Source organism: Meles meles, chromosome 21 (assembly GCF_922984935.1).
Source record: "Meles meles chromosome 21, mMelMel3.1 paternal haplotype, whole genome shotgun sequence".
NCBI lineage: Eukaryota > Metazoa > Chordata > Mammalia > Carnivora > Mustelidae > Meles > Meles meles.
The window spans coordinates 11,050,022-11,071,096 of record NC_060086.1 but is presented as its reverse complement, the minus strand read 5'-3'; the positions used below and the strand labels follow the sequence as shown (position 1 = coordinate 11,071,096).

The 21,075-nt window shown below is 52.4% G+C and overlaps 1 protein-coding gene across 10 annotated transcripts in view; it reads left to right on the top strand.

The window, feature by feature from the left end:
* LOC123933429 (transformation/transcription domain associated protein) overlaps positions 1-19,906 on the top strand; it is a 114,288-nt gene extending 94,382 nt beyond the window's left edge. For 7 of the 10 annotated variants that reach the window (XM_045992564.1, XM_045992572.1, XM_045992571.1 and 4 more), the window contains 10 exons: positions 238-402; positions 1,845-1,935; positions 3,249-3,448; positions 4,203-4,464; positions 7,859-8,084; positions 9,043-9,260; positions 11,612-11,796; positions 16,008-16,211; positions 16,299-16,493; positions 18,755-19,906. In XM_045992564.1, coding sequence (XP_045848520.1) covers positions 238-402; positions 1,845-1,935; positions 3,249-3,448; positions 4,203-4,464; positions 7,859-8,084; positions 9,043-9,260; positions 11,612-11,796; positions 16,008-16,211; positions 16,299-16,493; positions 18,755-19,039 — 2,031 coding nt within the window. In that variant the 3' untranslated portion in view covers positions 19,040-19,906. The remainder of the gene's footprint in view (positions 1-237; positions 403-1,844; positions 1,936-3,248; positions 3,449-4,202; positions 4,465-7,858; positions 8,085-9,042; positions 9,261-11,611; positions 11,797-16,007; positions 16,212-16,298; positions 16,494-18,754) is intronic. The other 3 variants (XM_045992573.1, XM_045992570.1, XM_045992569.1) reach the window with 1 other exon arrangement.
* Positions 19,907-21,075: the final 1,169 nt, after the last annotated feature.

Here is a 21,075-nt window from a genome sequence, read left to right as displayed (position 1 = left end):
GGGTCACTAGGTTGGTCGCTGGTGATTGGCGGTAATGCCTCCGCCACGCAAGAGGCGTATTCACGTTGGCGGTCTCATCTACGGTTTATACGGTGCGTTTAGCCATATCGTTGGCCCTTTTGTACATCTTTCCCCACATTGTCAGCAAGGCTATGTGCTGTTTTAACACTGGGGAAAAGTCACTGAGGAAGGGCCTCCGAGTTTCCCTTCAGCTCTGGGATTTTCCTTCTGTCTTAGGTGCTGTGGCTTCTGAGCTTTGATGACGACAAGAACACTCTGGCTGACGCCGTGGACAAGTACTGCATCGGCGTGCCGCCCATCCAGTGGCTGGCCTGGATCCCTCAACTGCTCACCTGCCTGGTCGGCTCCGAGGGGAAGCTGCTTCTGAACCTCATTAGCCAGGTGGGAACAACAGGGTCTCTTTGTTCACGAGAAAATTAGGTCTTCATTTCACATGTAGGAAGCTGCCCACATTTAAATGTCACTTGATCTAAAGCACGATTAAAAGTGATTGGAACAAAATAATCCAGGATCAGAACGAAGTAATCCACTAGATCGTCAGAGGATTAAAATGCCAATTCTTTTTCTTGTCTGTGTTGCCACATAAAGATGCAAGTAAAGCAGGTATTCTCTTAATATTACTAGTGAATCCTCTGAATTAGTGACACGGAAATCCAATTGATACTTTGTAGCTGCCCTTCAGACTGAAGTCCTTGTAATCATAGCGGCTGTGACCCCTTACCCCTCGTGCCATTGTTGGGGGTGAAAGTTGTGTGCCCTGGGGATGGGGACGGGGTTCGGGAGTGCACGCACCGGGATCCCCGAGGAAGGCTTTCGTGACCATTATTCGAGATGGTTTCAGGTTGTCCCTCCATGTGAGCAGCCCAGGGGTAGAGGAAGGACCCCGATGGGGGGAATTCGGAGACAGTTCTGTGTCACTGCCTGTGAGCGCATTTCTTCTTTACAAAGTTAGAGGGTCCCATGACGGACTTTTCGTGAAGAGCATCCTGACCAAATACTTAAGATCGTGCTGTTGCACGTTCTGTCTGTGCAGCTTACTTGTACCTGGAAATGGTTTTTGTTTTTCCCCGTGAGAGGCTGCAGTGATGTCCCTGGGTACTGGCATTTTGGCTGGCGTTTATCTGCCGGGACGTGGAATCGGTCTCTGCGGGAGAATCGTCGTTCATCAGACATCTCTCCCTGTACGTTCGCTGGCTGCCCAGCAGCCCGTGGCCGAGCTCGATCCCACTGCTGTTGTCTTTTTATAGACACACTTGGAAGGGTCTGAGGGACATCAGAGTAGCTGTTCAGGCCTTTTGAAGAAGCCATAGAACCCCAGTTTGGTAGGACTGGTGTTTCTGAAACAGAAAATCTTCAGCATCCTCCTCACTGCAGTTACGTGAAGTTACTGGCAAACCTATTTGTCAGTCAGAGTCAGTTTCCAGTTCCCCAGTGAGTGGTGCCCAATATGAAGACTGACCAGTGTCGTTTTGAGTTTTCTCGTTACTTGCCTGAGTAAGATCTGGGGACCAGTGCGTTTTGTCCTCCTCACATTTGCCAAATCCAAGGCAGGTGTGGTTTCTCTGTCATTAACAGTCCCCTGGGCAGAACTGAGGGAGTGCACTGTGTTGATCTTTCTCAGAGCTTTCAAAGGTAAACTAGGTATTTGACCTGCTGTTCAGTCCGGGCTCGTGGATGCGCCCTGTGGTGCACTCTGTGCCTCCTTGGTCTGGATGGAGGCCCCAGCCCATTTGCAAGTGGCAGCAGTTACTTTCCATGCAGATCGTCGTCTTCCAGAAGCCAGGTGGTGAGCAGTGCTCTTTACGCCCCGTGTCTCTAAGCAGGTTGGACGCGTGTATCCCCAGGCAGTCTACTTTCCCATCCGGACCCTGTACCTGACCCTGAAAATCGAGCAGCGGGAACGCTACAAGAGCGGTATGTCTTGGGCGGGGCTGGCTGGCCAGACCGTGAAGGGCTCAGTCCGTGGGGGCACTCCATGTCTGGATGGCTATGGACACTCTCCTGCCCTCTGTCTTTAGCCCATGGGAGGACACTGTGGGGCTGGAAGGTTTGGGTTAGGTTTCTGAAGGAAGTCGGTGGTTCCCCATGGTTGTGATTTAATAGGGTGCTGGTTTACCTGAGTGATTTGGTCCATAAGTAGGAAAAATACATGAAATGTTTAGGTCTGAAGAATTATAAAGTTTAAATAATGCATCCTGGTAAGGAGTCTAAACGTTGCTTGCCGTGTATGTCATTTAGTTTATCATATCTTCAGCTGCTGAAGAATCAGCATAGAAATCAGTTTTACCAGATTCACTCAAACAGAAGAGTTTTGATCTATACAAATCTTCCTATGTAAGAAGTAACTTTTAATGGTTTCGTTCGTTGCCCACTACACATGGTACCTTGTAAACCATTAAAGCACCATCTGCTTCAGGTCATTTTTGACACCCAGGTGTTCATGGTGTGAGGCCAAAGACTCTGTAAGAAGGTGACCTGATCTCCTGGACGTGGTCGCACTGCCGCTGGTGAGCTGGGCTGGTCCAGAGACCGCGCGGCACCAGCTCTGGCCTCACAGGCCTACCTAAGATGTGTGTTTGGGTCCTTTGAAAATTAAGGTGTTTATTCTGAGTGAGCCAAAGCTAGAGAAATGGGCATTTGGGTTCTATAGTATATTTCTCACATTGCAAAGGACTGTATTTTTCAAAAATACTATTTTAAAAGACATGATTTGGCTTTCCTAGATGAACAAATGTAGACCTGCTCATTAATTACTTCTAGATTTTCTGACCCATCTGCAAGGAATGTATCATGACATAGTTTTTCCAAACATTTAAAAAATGCTTGACCCTACAGTGAAGTTAGAAAGAGGACAGTGAACACTTACGCCCCCTTAAACCTTAGTTCACCACATAGCACACGGCCCTGTTTGCGTGCACGCATGCTCGCACGCACGCGCTCTCTCTCTCTCTCTCTCTCTCTCTCTCTCGACGTGACCCTTTCTGCTTTTCACGGAAACATCTGAGGCCAGGTTGTAGGCAGTCACGCTCCGCTAGCCCAGCCCCTCAGCGCACGTGTCCTTAGAGCCAGCCGGAGCAGCTCCCAGGGTCCCTGGGGAGCCGGTCTCGTGCTGTGTTAACACGCCCGCAGGAACCAGCGTTCCTTTGGCCGATGGGTCCTCTAGAGCACCGAGCTCTCGCATCCGGCCAGTTTTGCGCTGACATTGGCGTTGTGTGTGTTACTCTCAGATTCTGGACAGCAGCAGCCAAGTTCAGTGGGTAACCAGTCCCATTCTGCATCAGATCCAGGGCCCATAAGAGCAACAGCCCCAATGTGGCGCTGCAGCCGAATCATGCACATGCAGCGAGAGCTCCACCCAACCCTTCTGTCTTCCCTGGAAGGCATCGTCGATCAGATGGTCTGGTTCAGAGAGAACTGGCACGAAGAGGTACGTGCGGGGAACTGTCGTCCTGCAGATTCGCTGCCTGGTCATGTCTGGGTTCTGTGTTGTCAGACTGGACAGTGGAGTGGGCGGGTAGCAGATGTCTGCGTACGAACACAGCCTCAAACACCTGACGCGGGATATGCCTAAAGAAGATGATGGGGTTGGGAAAGCCAGTCCTGGCCTTACCCTGCTTACTGTGCTCATGTCTGAGACCAGTTAGCCAGCCGCGGCTGTGCGGGGTGGGCGGCAGCCAGGGGGGCAGGCGGCTGTGGCATAGTAACTCCAGAAGCGAAGTCCATTTTTCAGTGCACTTTCAGCAGCCAGACCCTCTCCTGAATGGTGTGCGTATAAGCTGATGACTAGTGTTTGTCTTGCTGACCAAGAGGCCCCCTTGTTATTACCGTTACCGTGTGTGTGTGTGCGCGCGCACGCGGACACGCAGCAGTAACTTCAAAGCTCTCTGCATAGAAGGTTTTTCCTGTGGTTAATCATCAGGGTAGCTGTATGCCCAAGAAAGTGGAGGATTTGCTTGTTTGTTTTCACATTCAGGACATTTGGTCCTTGTGGTTAAAAACACCGCTGGCAGTGCGGCGCGCCCAGGGGTGGGCACAGGCTCGCTCTGCGCCGTTCTCGCTGATGTGACGCCTCCTGTGCACCGGGAGGCAGGGGAGGGGGCGTGCTGGGTGGATGCTCAGCGGTCAGTTAGCTGCTGGCCTTCAGAGCTGCTGTGCGACGTATCTGGGTTTCTCTCCACCAGGTTCTCAGGCAGCTCCAGCAGGGCCTGGCGAAATGTTACTCCGTTGCGTTTGAGAAAAGCGGAGCTGTGTCAGATGCCAAAATTACCCCCCATACTCTAAATTTCGTCAAGAAGTTGGTGAGCACGTTCGGGGTGGGCCTGGAGAACGTGTCCAACGTTTCGACCATGTTCTCCAGCGCAGCCTCCGAGTCTCTAGCCAGGCGGGCGCAGGCCACTGCCCAGGACCCCGTCTTCCAGAAGCTGAAGGGCCAGTTCACGACTGGTGAGTCCCTCCCTGTACCTAGAGAAGGTTCCACTTGCCATTCTTCCTCTGTCTTTAACATTCAGGTAGCTGTTATTTCTTGGTTTTCATGAGCACAGACCTGGCTGAGCTTACTGGGCTCTTTAAAATGTGGACTCTGATCATGAGGTCGCTGTAACTCTCTGCAGCCCGAGGCCGCACAGCCTTCTCTCCAGCGACAGGTGAAGGTGGCAGCCAGGCTCTGCATGAGGGGCCGGAGGGTGTTCAGAAGAGGAGGGTTTCAGGCTGAACCCACCCTCTCCTGTCCCTCTCTCCCCTTGGTTTTTGTGGGAAAACTGAAGGGCGGGAGGTGAGTCGGGCACAAAGGTGCAGGACTTAAGGTGACAAGTAGAATTCAAACCAGTAGTGGATTCGGGTGACAGAAAGACAAGGAAATTGTATCATCATTACTGGCCCCTGGTTTGGGTTCGTGCATTTTTCGAGACGCCCAGGAGTGGGAACCTCGGCCTCAAGGTTCGTCTATAATTGGTGGCAGACGAATCCAGTCCCTTTGGCCTCAGTCTTCACCTGCCAGACGGGCCCTGGTTCCCGCAGCGCGTGCACACACAGGCTGACCGACCTTGTCCCCTGGGTGCGGGCGATCCTTCCACCCATGTCCCACCGCCATCCCGCTGACCTGCTCATCCTCTGACATGGGAACCCGGCGAGCCCCAGGCCTCAGAGCGTCTCTCTAGCCGCCTGGATGACTTCTGCAGGCCTTTGTCTTGAGCGTCAACACCTGAGTGATCACCATGGGAAACAAGATTTGTCTGCTCACTGTTCCAGTGGATAGAATAGAAACATCTTCGTTTAATTACTGTTTTTATAACTGTCTCCAGAACATTCTTTCTTCACAGAGACACTAAACCATAGAATAATGGTTCACACTGCTAGTTATTTAAAGTATCTTTTAAGAACTCGTATCACAGAGAACACAGCTAGGATCTGTGCTGTGTAGACGAGGTTGGAGTCCTGTAAAAGGAAATATTTGTCCCACTACTTGCAAAGGATGCTTTGCAGCTACAGCTGTGACTTTCTTTTTTTTTTTTTTTTTTTTTAAGATTTTATTTATTTGACAGAGAGAGAGATCACAAGTAGGCAGAGAGGCAGGCAGAGAGAGAGGAGGAAGCAGGCTCCCTGCGGAGCAGAGAGCCCGACGCGGGACTCGATCTCAGGATCCTGAGATCATGACCTGAGCCGAAGGCAGCGGCTTAATCCACTGAGCCACTCAGGCGCCCCCGTGACTTTCTTTTGATCCATGTGAGATCAGGCGTGTCCTGCCGTCCTTCCAGGTAGCCCCAGGGCCCCACATTTTCTCCCCTTGTGCTGTGAGTGGGTCGTTAAAGGTAATGCTGGGCTCCCTTTAGGTCGAGGGGCTTCCCCAGTGCATCCCACCTTGAAGAAGATGGTCTTGGAACAAGGAAACATGAGCCCCTCGCACTTTTTCCACGGAAACACTTCCTCCTTCTTCGATCTTTTTCTTTGTGACGCTCCCATGAGGTGGTGGGTCGTATTCCCTGACCAAGGAAGAGTCTGAGATGAATTTTATGGAAACTATCCTATTTTACTCAAGGGAAATGATACTCAGTTTTTATCTTAAAACGTCCACTCCTTAAATCAAATGAAGTCTGAAATAGAGAATTCAGAGTGAGACAAGTCGTTCGGATTTTGATATGAAAAAAATACAAAACCTGAAACTTGGAGGAAGACCGTTCTGAGGCTCTGACCTTCTTCCCGGCATGGGCGTTTTCGTACGCAACTCAGAGCTCCGCAGCCCCTCTGGTCCTCCTTTCCCAGGGAGGACGAGATCTGTGTTTCAATGCCACGTTCTCGTCCACACAGCGGAGGAGAGTTACCCCACCTCCGTCCTTGGCCCCATCGCCGTGTTGGCTACTAACGCCCACCCCAGTAAGGAGGTGGAAGAAAGTTCAAGGACAGTACATCACCGTGATCCCAGGGAATGAGGACTGACTTACATGCAGGAACTTGTACATGAACGCGGCAGCCCTTTGATTTGCGGAAATTCCGAATTGAGAGAATGGATGAGCAGAGTGAGCCGCGCCCGCACTCACAGGAGAGAAATAAAGGGGAGCTAGCCACTGGTGCAGCAACTTGGACGAACCTCACGTTGTGCTGAGTGCAAAAAGCCAGCCCCGAAAGGACACCTAGTGCATGGTCTGCACTCAGGAAGCATTTGTGAACGTCAGGATGGAAGCGAAGAATGGGTCTGTGGTGGCCGGGAGTTAGGGCGGAGGTGGTGTAGCCAGAGGGCGCACACGGGGTGTCTGCGTTGATGGACACCGGACACCTTACTGGCGGGGCGGTGCTTCTGGGCATGCCAGGGTTGGGTGGGCATTTGAAGTCCTGTAAAAGGAAATATTTATCCCACTAATCGCAGAGGATGCCCCTGGGCCCCTGTGTAGGTGTTGATGGGCCTCCTCCGGGCCCTGGCTGCTGCGGCCCCAGAGGGGGTGGTGGGGAGAAGGCAGTGAGGATGGTGGAGGGGGAGGGAGTCTGCCCCAGGCTCCCCCACGCACCCTGACTCTGCGGAAGAGCGTCCGCACGAGGTCCCTGGGAGCCCATCTGCTTGCGTGCAAAGGGCCCCTGCCATGTCCCAGATCCCAGTCCTTGTCTGCAGGGTACGGTGGCTCCCATTGTGACTGAGATGGTTCGGCTTATCCTGACCTTCGGGCTCTGGCAAGTTCGAGTCATCAGAGCCCCTTCCACCCCTGGTGTTTGTCTGTGTGGAATTGGCACTTTTTTAAAGAAGGAGTTTTCGGTTTAATTGACCTCTTAATGCCGTGTCTTAGGAAAATCAGATATACAGCAATCAGGGGTATTTCAGTTGCTTAAATGAAAAGCACACGTTTTCTGTTTTTGTCATTTCAGTTTCTTGCCTTACGTTCTTCTGATGAACTTACTTATAATTGAGTATTCCCCTGGACTGTTTTTTTTTTTTTTTTCTCTTTTAGCCTCAGGTCATTCGCGGTGTTGTCTTTTGGCACAGGGCCGTGGTTCCCCAGTGTGACGCTTGCTGTCAGGCAGGGCTGTGGGTGGCGGAGGGCGGTGACCTTCAGGGCTGGCCAGTGGGCTCCTGTGCCCCTCAGAGGCCCACACAGGGCCTGTGGTGATGGGGGGGCGAGGCTTCCTCTTGGTACTTCCTCCCTTCCCTCTCACCCCGGGGTCAGCAAAGAAGTCGCTCAGGCTGCGACTCACACTTAAGAGTGACAGGGACTGAAGATGTTCCTGGCTCCGAGTTAGACGTACAATAAAACGTACCTGTTTCCTACCTGGGAGGCTTTTGAGCATGACTTTGTAGTGAATTCCAGATAGCCCAGATGATTTAAACTGTTTTTAATTGTGTTTTATTTTGAAGATTTTGACTTCAGTGTCCCAGGATCCATGAAGCTTCATAATCTTATTTCCAAGTTGAAAAAGTGGATCAAAATCCTGGAGGCTAAAACCAAGCAGCTTCCGAAGTTCTTCCTCATAGAAGAAAAGTGCCGGTTTTTGAGCAATTTCTCGGCACAGACAGCTGAAGTAGAAATTCCAGGGGAGTTTTTGATGCCCAAGCCGACCCATTATTACATCAAGATTGCCCGGTGAGTGTGCCCGGTGTAGTGGTTATCACTGACGCACGGGACCCGGGGCAGCCCCGCCGTGGGACGGGCCTCGGGGCAGACCTCGTGCGGTGATCTGGGCTTGTTCCCTCCCCTGTGCTCTCCTTGCCCTTGTAAAGGGAGAATGTGAGATTGTTCTGGGATTTCAGGGATCAGGCACTTAAAGGGTCTAGCCTCGCCGATGGGTGAAATGTCTTGTTTGAGTCAAGTGTGTGTTTCTCTTGGTTTTAAAAAGAACCTTTTCTGAATCCCCACGGAACTGAACAGAATAGAAAGTCACCCAGTCTATAGAACTCCTAAAGCTCAGTATTTAGAGCAGAATTGGACAATTCTAAAATTTATTAGAGTAGACATTCTGTCTTGCGGTAAATGTCAGAAGTTCTATAACAAACGGTCATACTCAGCCCCGGAAGTCTGCTTTCTCGTGCAGAATCGGGTTTCCTGGCCTCCAGATGTGACTTCCCTTCTGGCCAGACCTCCCTGCTCCCTGGCCCACGGGAGGGAGGTGACGGCGAGGGCGAGTAGTCCTCACTCTTACTCATGCTTATTCCCAGGGCACCGCTCCCCGCAGCCCCCATGCCTGACTGTCCTGGGCCTGTCTGTCCTGCTCCCCACATTCAGGACCGCCCCCGCCCCCAGCTCTGCAGCTGGGTGCTCAGAGCCAATCAGCAGCTCACCCTGAGCTCCTGAGGCAGGACCCCGTGGCTGAATGTTTTGAAGCTACTGTGTCCTCTTCTCTTCCTGCGTTTTCCCTCTGCTGAGGGGTCTTCCCCGCCATGTCGTAAGAGTGTTGCACCGTTTATACTTTATCGGCGTGACAGCTGCGCCTGTGGGAGTCCGTCTCCAGATGTCGTTCGTGTCAAGTTCCCTTTTCTTCTCAAAGGGACTGGCATTTGGGGGCTCGGGGAGCTGGGGTTTCACCGTGTGCCCGCTTGCATAGGTTTATGCCCAGGGTGGAGATCGTGCAGAAGCACAACACCGCGGCCCGGAGACTCTACATCCGCGGCCACAATGGCAAGATCTACCCGTACCTCGTCATGAATGATGCCTGCCTGACCGAGTCGCGGCGGGAGGAGCGCGTGCTACAGCTGCTCCGCCTGCTGAACCCCTGTCTGGAGAAGAGGAAGGAAACCACGAAGAGGCACCTGTTTTTCACAGGTATGAGAGGTGCACTTTGGGGGCGCGGCTGCTCCCCTTGGCCTTCATGGGTTTGCACATGTGCCCTCCCTCGGGAGCGGAGAGTGCTGTGAAGCGTACCTCTCACAGAAGGTTCTGGAAGGAGGGCCCTGCTCCCAGGAGAAGCTGCTCCCCAGCGTTTAGGCTTCTCAGTGCAAGACGAGTGTCTGATGAGTATTGGTTTAGAGAAGGGGGTGCCATGTCTGTGCCCACCGCTGCGCCTTCCTGCCCAGGAATCCAGCCATGCGCTGGTGAAATGTGGGCCGAGCACGGGCCGTGTTCTGAGCGTGTTTGTGGGCGGTCTCCGAGCGACTCCTGGAGCTCACACAGCACTGCGTGGCCATGGCCAGAACATGCCTTCCCGGCAGGAAATGCAGCACAAGGGGGTCGAGAAGGCCGCAAAAATCTTGGTCATGTGGCGACCGGCAGCCTCTGAGTAAGGTCTTTCCATACCAACTCGTAGGTCATTCGTGAGTGACCCATTTCTGTCTCTAACGGGGGCAGAGGTGAGCTGTCATTCCAGAGAAGAGAACCAGTGAGAACACTGCAGCGTCTCGTCCCTCAGGCTAAGGAGCCTGTTGCAGGGCATGTTACCTGGTCCCTGACAGAGCTTCCTTCTGACACTAAGAATCCAACCCATTTTGACCCCAAATCCCTTACCCTTAAGTTCAGTATCCCTGAAATAAGAAATAGATCGGAGTAACGAGTCTGTAGAAAACCGTATGCGTGTTAACATGTACGTAACGTGCTCTGTAGTGTGGGTCTCGTCTGGGGGTAAAATAGATGGTTCTTTGCTTTCTCCAAAGAAACAAACTTTGTCCACATCAAACGACAGTTCAAGTAGGGGCCTTCAAGTCACAGCGGAACTTTTCTTTCTCTTCAAGTTTTTGTTTTTTTTGTTTTATTCATTGAGAGAGGTACAAAGAGTACAAGCAGGGGGAGAGGCAGAAACAGGCTCCCTACTGAGCAGGGAGGTGGGTGTGGGGCTCGACCCCAGGACCCTGGGATCATGACCTGAGCCGAAGGCAGACGCTTAACCGACTGAGCCACCCTGGCGCCCCTCACGGCAGTCTCTCGATGGATTGAAGCCTTGGCAGCAGGCCAGGCGTGCTTTCATTGATGTTAGGCCGGGTTCACGCTGGGCTGAAGCGCGCGTGTGTGTGTGTGTGTGTGTGTGTGTGTGTGTGTGTGTACACACCACACTGAAACTTGGTGCAGGTACAGGCAGGCAGTCACAGGGGCCTAGGGACAGGCTGGTGCCAGCACAGGGGCACGGCCTCCTCTGGACTGTTGAGCAACACCCGCGCGGCGGCTGCTGTGACCCCACACTGGACAAGATTGATTCTGAGGTCTTTTTTGCTATCTTCTGGAAATTTCTCCGCTCTCTACAAAATATTTTCCAAGAAATGTCTTAAGGGACGCCTGGCTGGCTTTGTCAGTAGAGCACATGACTCTTAGAGTCAGGAGTTCAAGCCCCATGTTGGGCATAGAGCTTACTTAAAAAAATAAAAGATTCTTAGTAATATTACCTTGATCTAGTATCTCTAAAGTATTATTTAACGTGCAAGCAGCCCTATAGAGTATGTACTATATTCTCATTTATGGATGAAGAAGCTGAAGTTCACAGAAGTCCAGTGACTGGTCCCGAGATCGTATCAGTGGGAAGACAGACTTGGGGAGTGAGTGCAGCTGTCCGGCTGTGGGGCGGGCACGCCCGGCACTTTCTGGTGGGGGGCCGTCCTGGCGGAGGTTGTCCCCTCGTGAGGTGAACTGCTTCATCAGCGGCCTCTCCAGTGCGAGAGGGGTCGTCGGGGTCCCGGGTGCGCCCCACTCTCAGTGCAGCTCCACGGGGTAACCGGGTGGAGTGAGCAGACTCACTCCGGGAGCTTCCCGAACTGAACCCGAGAACACAGAGCAGGGCAGGAGTGTCCTCCCAGTCGGGGCCAGCCCTCCTGACCCCGGAGGACAGGTTAACGAAGCCGCACTGGACGGGCGCGTGGGGTGAGTGGGAAGATGGGACTCTCCCGATAGAAGCCGATGAGGAAAGGCCTTGAAAGAGTGAATTGTTGGTAGAGTCTCTAGTTTGTATTTTTGAAGATTGCTTCCTAAAGAATTTCTGTTCACAAGGTGATGGCAGCTCGGGCTCCGCCAGGGCACCGGGCTTCGCGCCAGGCGCGGAGTGAGGACACGGTGTGTGATTTCCGGTCTGACCCGCTTCCTCTGCTCACCAAGGGGCTGAGTGAGCTGCTCGCTGCCCGGAAGCGGGGATGTCGAGTCGAGCACTGCCCGGCGTTTTCTCAGTCTGCTCCCATTTCCTTCTCCTTTCTCCCCAGTTCCACGAGTGGTGGCGGTGTCCCCACAGATGCGCCTCGTGGAGGACAACCCCTCTTCTCTTTCTCTCGTGGAGATCTACAAGCAGCGCTGTGCCAAGAAGGGCATCGAGCACGACAACCCCATCTCCCGGTACTATGACAGACTGGCCACGGTGCAGGCCCGCGGGACCCAAGCCAGCCACCAGGTACCGAATCGGGACGGTCGGGAGCGCAGGCTCTGCCTGAGGCCTCATGGGCAGCCGAGAGGTACCTTTTCCCCTCCTTGGCCGTGTGAGGTGCTAGAAATGAGATGACCCGGGACCCTAGTGAAATGCCATTTGCTGCGGAGTGACTTCATGGCAAACTGAGTTGGCCGCCAAACTTGATCTAAGGGACATGAGGCTGTTTATCCCCTTCATATTCACGTTCCTCTGGTTTGTTGCGGGGCGTTAGGTGACACACGGTCTCCGTACTGTAAATACTTCTAAAAATACAGAAAGGGGCGAGTGCTGAAACACGTCAGCCCAGTTGTGTTGGGAGGTGAAACTCCCTTGGGAGGGAGCACAGTGCCGACCACAGGAGCCCGGACGGCTCTGGCCTCACCCGGTGGACGAAGGGCCCTCCCCGCCTGCAGATTCCTGCCCGTGGCGGAAAGCGGGGGAAGCGTGGGGTCTGGATGAGGGGGTCTTGCACGGGACTGGGTGCATCACCAAGAGGCCGCTTTCCTGGCCTGTTCCCCAGATGCCACTGTGGTCCTTCCTGTGCCTCCTGGGAGGGCCTCCCGGCTTCTAGGAGCCATACCAAGGAGCCGGAAGCTATGAGCTGACCTCTGTCTGTCCACGTCTAGCAGACCCAGCAGGACCCCACAGGGTCTCTACGTGGACCACCTGTCACCCTCGTTAGTCACACAGCTGTTGATAGAACACCAGGGAATCCGGTGTTAGCACTTTGGTTAGTCTGGGGCATGGGAGACTTTGTTTTTAGCCAGATGGAGTCCACAGGGTGCTCATCTCAGACACCCTGGCAGTGCTCAGGGCACAGAGGGCCTGCGGGGTCTGGTGCAGCCTCCTGCCTCTGTGCAGAATCCGTCTGTCCTGACTGACCTCCATGGCCAGAGCTTGCGGCCTCCCTTGGGAATTGGTGTCTGGGCTTCATCAGGTCACAGGCCACTGCCTGGTCACTCTGTGGACCAAGGACCGTCCCGGGGTGTTTGTGGGAGAAGAATGGATTGTATCCTTAAGGCTGCGTTTGCCTTTGGTGTGGAAACCGATGACCGACCTCCATTTGCAAATATTTGCTGACATGAGGGTCCCCTAGTGTTTTATAACCGGCTGTGTGACTGATGCGGGTGGCAGTCGGTTCAGCTTAGAGACGGAGTGGGGTCCTGCTGGCCGGCTCGAGGTGCTGGCAGCCCAACAGAACAATCGATGTCATGGCCCCTTCTCACTCTGCACCTGGCTTGTTGCCTTGCTAACTCTGCTTCATCCTTTGGTTTTTAAAATTCCTTTATTGAGGTATCATTTACTTGCCAGAAAATTCACCCTTTAAAATGTACAGTCCAGGGGTCCCTGGATGGCTGAGTTGGTTAAATATCCAACTCTTGATTTTTGGCTCAGGTCCTAAACTCAGTGTTGAGAGATCGAGCTCCCCGCCCCATCCTGAGTGTGCAGTCTGCGTAGGATTCTCTCCCCTCTACCCACCCCTCAAATACAATAAAATAAAATGTACAGTTTAGCGTTTTCAGCATATTCAGAGTTGTGCAGTCATCACCACTATTCGTCTATAAAACATTTCATCAACCCAGGGGCACGTGGCTGGCTCAGTCAGTAGAGTGTGTGACTCTTGATCTCAAGAGTCAGGAGTTCAAGCCCCACATTGGGCATGGAGCTTCCTTTTCAAGAAAAAAAAAAAAGAATTAAAACAGGTCATCACCCACAAAAGAAGCCTCATACCCATTACTCTCACTCCTTATTCCTCTCTGCCCCAGACACTGGAAACCACGAATCTTTCAGTCTCACGCGTATCGTGAATATGCTTGTTCTTCATTATCATGTGACAGGAATCCTACAATACATGCTTTTTGGTGGCATGTATCGGTAGTTTGTTCCTTTTTATTCCTTAATATTCCCTTATGTGACTAATACCATGTTTAGTTTATCTCTTTGTCAGTTGGTAGACTTTTGGATTATTTATACTTTTTTTTTTTTTTTAAGATTTTATTTGACACAGAGAGATCACAAGTAGGCAGAGAAGCAGGCAGGGGGACGGGAAGCAGGCTCCCTGCTGAACAGAGAGTCCTATGTGGGGCTCGACCCCAGGACCCTGAGATCATGACCTGAGCCGAAGGCAGAGGATTAACCCACCAGCCACCCAAGCGCCCCTGATGATTTATACTTTTTGACTTACAGCCAGAGCTAAGGACTACGAACATTCATGTATGTTTCTGTGTGGATGTATGTTTTCATTTGTCTTGGACATACACCTTGGAGTAGAATGGATGGGACAGGTCACATGGTCAGTTTTGTTTAACATTACATGAACTGTCAAACTATTCTTCCCAGGTGATTACAGTGTATAAAGGTTATCTTTTCTCTGCGGTTCTTGCCAGTAGTTATTCTGTCTTTTTGGTTATTGTCGTTGTCATTCATTTTGGTAGATAACAAGTGATGTGCAGTTTAGCTTTTCATGTGCTAATTGCCTATTTGCATATTTTGTTTGGAGAACTGTCTATTCAAGTCCTTTGCTCGTTTTTAAATTATATGATTTGTCTTTTTATTATTCTAAGAATTTCTTATGTTCTGGATACAAGGACTTCACTTTATTTGCTGTGTATTAGCCGTGTTTTCCTGTTCTTTCACTTTCCTCATGATTTTCGTTGCAAAATTGGTATTTCTAATAGGTGACAACTTTAGAAATCAGATCCTTTTCCCAAGGCTCGTTATTGTTGCTGTTTGTTTAGTAACTTTCCTGGACTACTTGTAAAAGTGTTTTTGTCATGTGCAGCCATTGAAATCTCTGCTCAGCTAGTAATGATTTGACAGAGATTTTCTTACATGCCTTTAAGCAGTAAGTCTTCCCCATTTTGGGGGACCTCTTTGTGTTGGCGAGAGGGGAGAGATGCCTTCAACATGTCCAAGTGATTTACATCTCTGCCTTAGCTTGCACTTCTGTTTATGTAGTCTCAAGGCCAACCACATGTGAGAGCATAGGACTTTCTGACGTTTCTCAGGAATATACGAAGCTTTTCGAAGTCTCATGTGGTCCTCTCATTCCCTAGCTCTTCCTCTTGTTTGCCGTAGTCTTTTGTGCTGCCGCTGGTATCACTGCCTCGGGCATCTGCTGTGTTAAACAGTTGTCCCAGATTGCTTTCAGCAAATGACCTTCAGTTGAAATGGATGCTCCTCACTGATTGGGCTTATCTGACTGAGCTCAGAGTTCAATGAATGGGGCTTTTTTTTCAGGAAGCCGTCAGACAAGACGAATAGTGATAATTCTCTGGAGATGAGGTTTTGGGGGCTCACTGAACCCATTCACCCACTGCAGTGGCTGTTTAGGCTGCTGGTTTCTACAGCTGCCGTGGGTGCGAAGCTGTTGGTTTTCAAGGCCAACGTGAAGGTGGAGTAAAGGGGATGGGAATAGTATAATTAAACTGTTACAAAGCTCGCTGTCACTAGGATTCACGCTCTCTTTCTTGAGTAAAAGCTACTCAGATGGTTGTAAGCCTTTAATTTCTAGAATTTAAAAAATTTTCCAAAGTTTATACAAAAGTTTGGGGTTTTGTTTTTTAGTTTGTTTTTTATGATTTGTGCTAGTGTTCTTGATGGTCTATGTGGTTCTTGGTTGCTTAGGGCCTGCATTCTAGTAGCTACTGAAAGCCCAAGGGTAGAACTTAGCCCAGAACAGACGTTGTGCCCTTACCATTTGGTGTAACAAGAATTAAATTAACTCTAGTAAACTTTTTTATCGAGACCGTCTCTGAATTCGTGGTGTCCACAGAATTCAGTGTGAAGTGTCGTGTAACGTCTGCTCTGCCTTGAGAAACTGGCTCCTGCAGTTTAGGGCACTTTGGTCTTTAGTATCCATTTATTCATTTGTTCTTTTTGTTAACTGTTCCAGTGTATTCTGTAGTTAACAAGGTGCAGTATTCAGGTTTTACCTAAATTTTTGGTAAGACGGGTATCACACATCGTGCCGCTAACACTTGTACTCAGGTGGCTCTATTGTTGCTCTAAGCTTACGACATGAGCCCAAGAGGGAAATTGACATCCCCGTGTTTAGGTGAATGATATCATATATGTATGTGTGTCAACAGAAGTCACACTTTTGGTGCCAGGTAAGTACGAAAGTACAATTTGAGAGTTTTCCTTTAGAAAAAACAAGTCGAGGGAAGCTATGGTGGAGTGATCTGCCATTTCAGGTCCTTCGAGACATCCTCAAAGAAGTTCAGAGTAACATGGTCCCGCGCAGCATGCTCAAAGAGTGGGCTCTGCACACATTCCCCAACGCCACGGACTACTGGACCTTCCGGAAGATGTTCACCATCCAGCTCGCACTGATTGGCTTTGCAGAGTTCGTCTTGCATTTAAATCGACTCAACCCCGAGATGTTACAGATCGCTCAGGTAATTGGGTGTTGCCGGGCAGGGCCTGTCCTTTCACATGGGCACTGTGCTGCGGGAGTTCTGAGACTGTCTCCTTCTGGGATTTAGGACACCGGCAAGCTGAATGTGGCCTACTTCCGATTTGATATAAACGATGCCACTGGAGACTTGGACGCCAACCGGCCCGTCCCTTTCCGCCTCACTCCCAACATTTCCGAATTTCTGACCACCATCGGCGTCTCCGGCCCGTTGACGGCCTCTATGATCGCTGTTGCCCGCTGCTTCGCCCAGCCCAACTTCAAGGTAGGCCACGCAGCACACACGGGGCCACTGGGCCACTGCAGCCCTACAGGCTGCCGGTCTGCCGGTAAGGGAGGAGAAGGCTTGTTGTTGCCACCCAATTCAGGGTTCTTAAAAGCGTTTCAAAATTTTTGCTGTCTAATAGCATGGAGGATGTTGAGGGAGCAGTTTTACAGAGAAATTGGATGACTTTCTCCACTATGAGTGTTGCTCGACGGCTTTGTTTACTTGGTTTTGTAGCTGTCTTCCATTCTACATTTTTGTAAAGCTTTCTGCTACAAAAGGGCAGAAGAGGGGCGCCTGACTGGCTCAGTGAGTAGAGTGTGTGACCCTTGATCTCCGATGGCGAGTTCGGGCCCAATCCTGGGTATAGAGATCACCTAAAAATAAAAGGGCGGAATTGTTGTCTGCAGGCACCTGTCTGCCTTGTGCGTGGCTTACAGGGTCTAAAGGACTGTGTCAGGCAAGGCACACCCTGAGACCCAGTGGTGGGAGACGTGATGGATGGTGTCGGCCACAGGAAGCTGTGGGGCGGCTCTGTCACAGTGACATGGTGACAGGACAATGGCCCCTCTGGCTGCCGTGGTGGCTTTTTAGCGGCTACTCTGGGTGGTCGTATGGACAGGGAGCAAGGGAAGGCAAGCGACTGTCAGAGCTCACACCATTGGGGAGGGCTGGCCGGGGTTCAAATCCAGTTCTCGTATTCAAATCCCAGCCTGTCTTAACCACTGGAGTAATTCTCCCTGCAACTGGGGACTGAATGCAGGTCATTTTTCTTCTAACTGGAACCGTTTGTACTTTTTTCCCCTCCTTTTTTTTTTAAAAATTTTTATTTATTTATTTGAGAGAGAGCATGTAAGAGAGCACAAGCAGGGGGAGGGTCAGAGGCAGAGGAGGAAGCAGACTCCCTGCTGAGCAGAGAGCCCGATGTGGGGCTCGATCCCAGGACCCTGAGATCATGACCTGAGCCGAAGGCAGAGGCTTAACCCACTGAGCCACCCAGGTGCCCCTTCCCTCCTTTTTTTCTACCGATGAGCAGTTTGTGTCTTGAGAGGCCTTCAGATACCAGTTGCTTTCCGAAAGCACAGACTCAGAACGGTTTTTAAATTATTAGCTAAATGCTTAACTGTGAACACAGACTTTACATCATTCGCGTCTTCTGGTTTTCCGTTCTCAGTTGCACATGTCCATCAGTGGCGAGTGCTTTTTGGGGAGAGCATGAGTATGAACAGGAGTAAAAATAGCCCTGGGATTTCTCCGTGAGGAGCCGTCTGTGCTCTGACGCAGCGAGTTCACAGTCGCGTACCTGCAGCGTAAGGCTTGAAATGGGAAGTCCTCAGGTAGATAGAACTGTTACACTTCTGGAAACAGCATTTGGGCAGGTCCTAGAATGGCATCTATTTCAAAACTTTAAGAAGAACAAGGAAGGCTCCCCATATCTCAAAGGCCTGTTACAACTGGATAATGCCATGCGCTACTCTTTGTGTAGACAGTGCAGTGTAGACAGGAAGGACTCCGGGCTGTTTCCAAACTTTGGACTCAAATTTCCTAACAGCCTAAATGTAGAGAATGCCTTTTAAGTTGGCTAAAATGTAGACCGTTCTGTGTGGAAATCTTCTAAAAAGCACGTTTGGGAGGCTCTATTACTATGCCTTGTATGTAAATGGGGAAACTGAGGCGCAGAGGGCTAAGTAACTTCCAGAGTCACCCAGACGAGGAGTGGTGGAGCTGGGGCTGGAATCCAGTGTCTGCGCTGGGGTCCTGTAACAGCCACATGCTTCTCGTCCTTGATTCCTTCCTCTCAGCCCAAATGTGACTTCGTCACCAACACCCCCCCACCCCCTGCCAAGAACCCCCTCCGAGGCTGTTCCCTGCACATGCCCATCACCACAGGGCATGCCGGGCATGTCTTTGTTAGGACCGAAGCCCCCTAAGGGCAAGGGGCTGTTGGTGTTTCTGTCCTGTTCACTCTTGGTTGCAGCACTGGGAACAGGCCCCGACGGGTCGCGTGGAGTGACACAGACGTTTGGCTCCAGGCAGTGGTGTGTCAGCAACAGGTGCCATGGGACACGTGTGCCCTGCTCAGACCAGATCAAAGTGCTGGGCCTCTTGGCCACCGCTCGACCCCAGGCGGCTTCCCTGGCACATTGGCGAGGCCCCGGGCATTGTGGCTCCCGCCACCGTCGGGCCCAGCCCTGTTAGGAAACCGCCCCTCCGCGTTGCTCGTGGTTAAACCAGCGCCGTTTCCTTCTCTGTCGGCGCAGGTGGATGGCATCCTGAAAACGGTGCTTCGGGACGAGATCATTGCTTGGCACAAAAAAACGCAGGAGGACACCTCCTCTCCGCTCTCGGCTGCGGGGCAGCCCGAGAACATGGACAGCCAGCAGCTGGTCTCCCTGGTGCAGAAGGCGGTCACCGCCATCATGACCCGCCTGCACAACCTGGCCCAGTTTGAAGGCGGGGAGAGCAAAGTGAACACGCTGGTGGCCGCCGCCAACAGCCTGGACAACCTGTGTCGCATGGACCCCGCCTGGCACCCGTGGCTGTGAGCTCACCTGGATCGTGACGCGCCTCTCTGCCCCGCGCCCACCGGCCGCTCGCTCCCGTCCTCCTGTCCCCGCACCAGCTGCGAGGTCCGCGGCGTCGCAGGGCTGCTGTCCCTGTCCTCCACCCCTCCCGGCAGCTCTAGTGCGGGAGCAGGACATGGAGCTCGGGGAGCGCCGCCTGCCCGGGACGGGGGCCGGGCCTCCAGCAAGAGCAGAGCGGAAGTGTCCAAGCTTCTGCCGCTCCTTTTACAAATCCAGGCTCCCCCGGTCTGGAATTTCTTGGTGAATTCTTTCTTTTTTACTGTGTTCCTCCCTCTGTGTGAATGTACAGCTTGAGCTGCGGAAGACAGTTCCGTATTGTCCATTTTTAACTCCGAAGCGACACCTCCCGGGAGCTTTGTCCTTTTGTACAGACCTTTGTAACAAGTGTACAGAGAACCCGCTTTGTTAGAGAAACAGGAAATTCTGAACACATTGTGCTGGCTTTTCTCGAAGCACAAACTTTTCTGCTGTACGGAACCGGCCCGGGGGTCTCCCAGAGCAGCCGACGCGGCTCAGCAGGGCCTCCTGCGGCCCGTGGGTGGCCTTTCCCGCGCGGTGGAAGCGACTTCTGCCGGGAGAGCGCACTCTGGAAGCGGCCCGGGGACCGATCCGCCTCTCACCGGCTGCCTGTCGGGCGCCTGCGGGACGTCCGCTATCATCGTACCTGGAAAAACACTTTTCCTTCCTAATTTAAAAAGAAAACAGCCACAAAGTTTGTCTGTTCACTCCAGTCTGTTCTGTTCAGATTTTTATAAATACGAGTATTGAGAATGTTCTATCTAAATTTGTACAGTGTGATTTTTTTAGAATAAATATTTTATAAAAGGCTGTGTCCTCCCCTATGTGTATGGAAATGCTTGTTTCTGTGAGGTGTGCCCTCGGACCCTTGGGGACCGAGCCTCCCAGGCCAGCAGGGGCCACACTCAGGGTGGCTCTCTGGTGACGAGCCGATGATGCCTGGGAGGGGTCTCAGCTTGGAACTCCGGGGTCAGAACCCACACGCAGTGGCTTCTGTGATGGTGACGGAGAAGGCTGATCCCAACTCTGATGGTATGAACCGTGCCCAGGGTCTGGTCCCTGTGGGTTAGTCTCCCCACTTCAGGGCTGCTGCCGGGTGGTCTCTGTGCACGGAGGCCTTGCTCAGCCCCCAGCTTGGCCTGCAGGGGGAGCGTGGCCGGGGGTGGAGGGGTTGCAGTTCCTGAGCCCATGGTGCTGGGATTAGGATTCTGAATTTAAAAGGGCTCACTCCACTGGGATGCACTCTGTCTGCTCTGAGGAGGAGGACTGCCTTCCCACAACCCTGGGCCTGCCCGGCAGGACCCCTTTCAGGGCCGGGACTTGGACCCCTTCCCAGGCCTTGCCTTCACCAGCCTCGTTGTCCCCTGATGCCCCAGGCCAGCACGGGGGAAGCCTGCGGCCGATCGCATGCTGTGTCCCCACGAAGTCCAGTCCAAGAGGCCTAACCGGATGTGCAGAAGATGCAGAGGCGACAGCGGAGGGGCCCATCTGCGCCTGGGAGGCAGGGTCGATGGCAGCTGGTGGCCCCGAGGTGGGACCGCTGCACAGGTCACCAGTCCTGGAAGGTAGAGGGGTCCCTGCACGCTGGGGGGACGGCCCTCCACTTCCCAGAGAAGGGCTTCCCAGCTCAGAGGGGCGTCAGCTGTGGGGCACAGTGGTGGCAGACACATGGGGTCGGTGTTTGGAGGAGGGAAGCCGGTGTACCGAGGGCCCGGGTCCTGTGCCAGGCTCGCCCACACCGTGCCCTCAGCGCTGCCCCCGCTTTCTAGGAGAAGCAGCCTTGGAGCAGTGAGGCAGAAGACTGCTCCTCAGGGCAGCTCCGTCACCACTGACAGGCCATCGGTATGTGCAAAGGCCGGGGACCTGGAGCGGGGAAGCCAGAGAACCGGTCTGCTTGTGAGAACCACACACGGCTTGTGCCCCTGATGCTCCAAGCACCGTTGCAAGGTAAGGACTGTTACTAGACACTTAACCTTTTT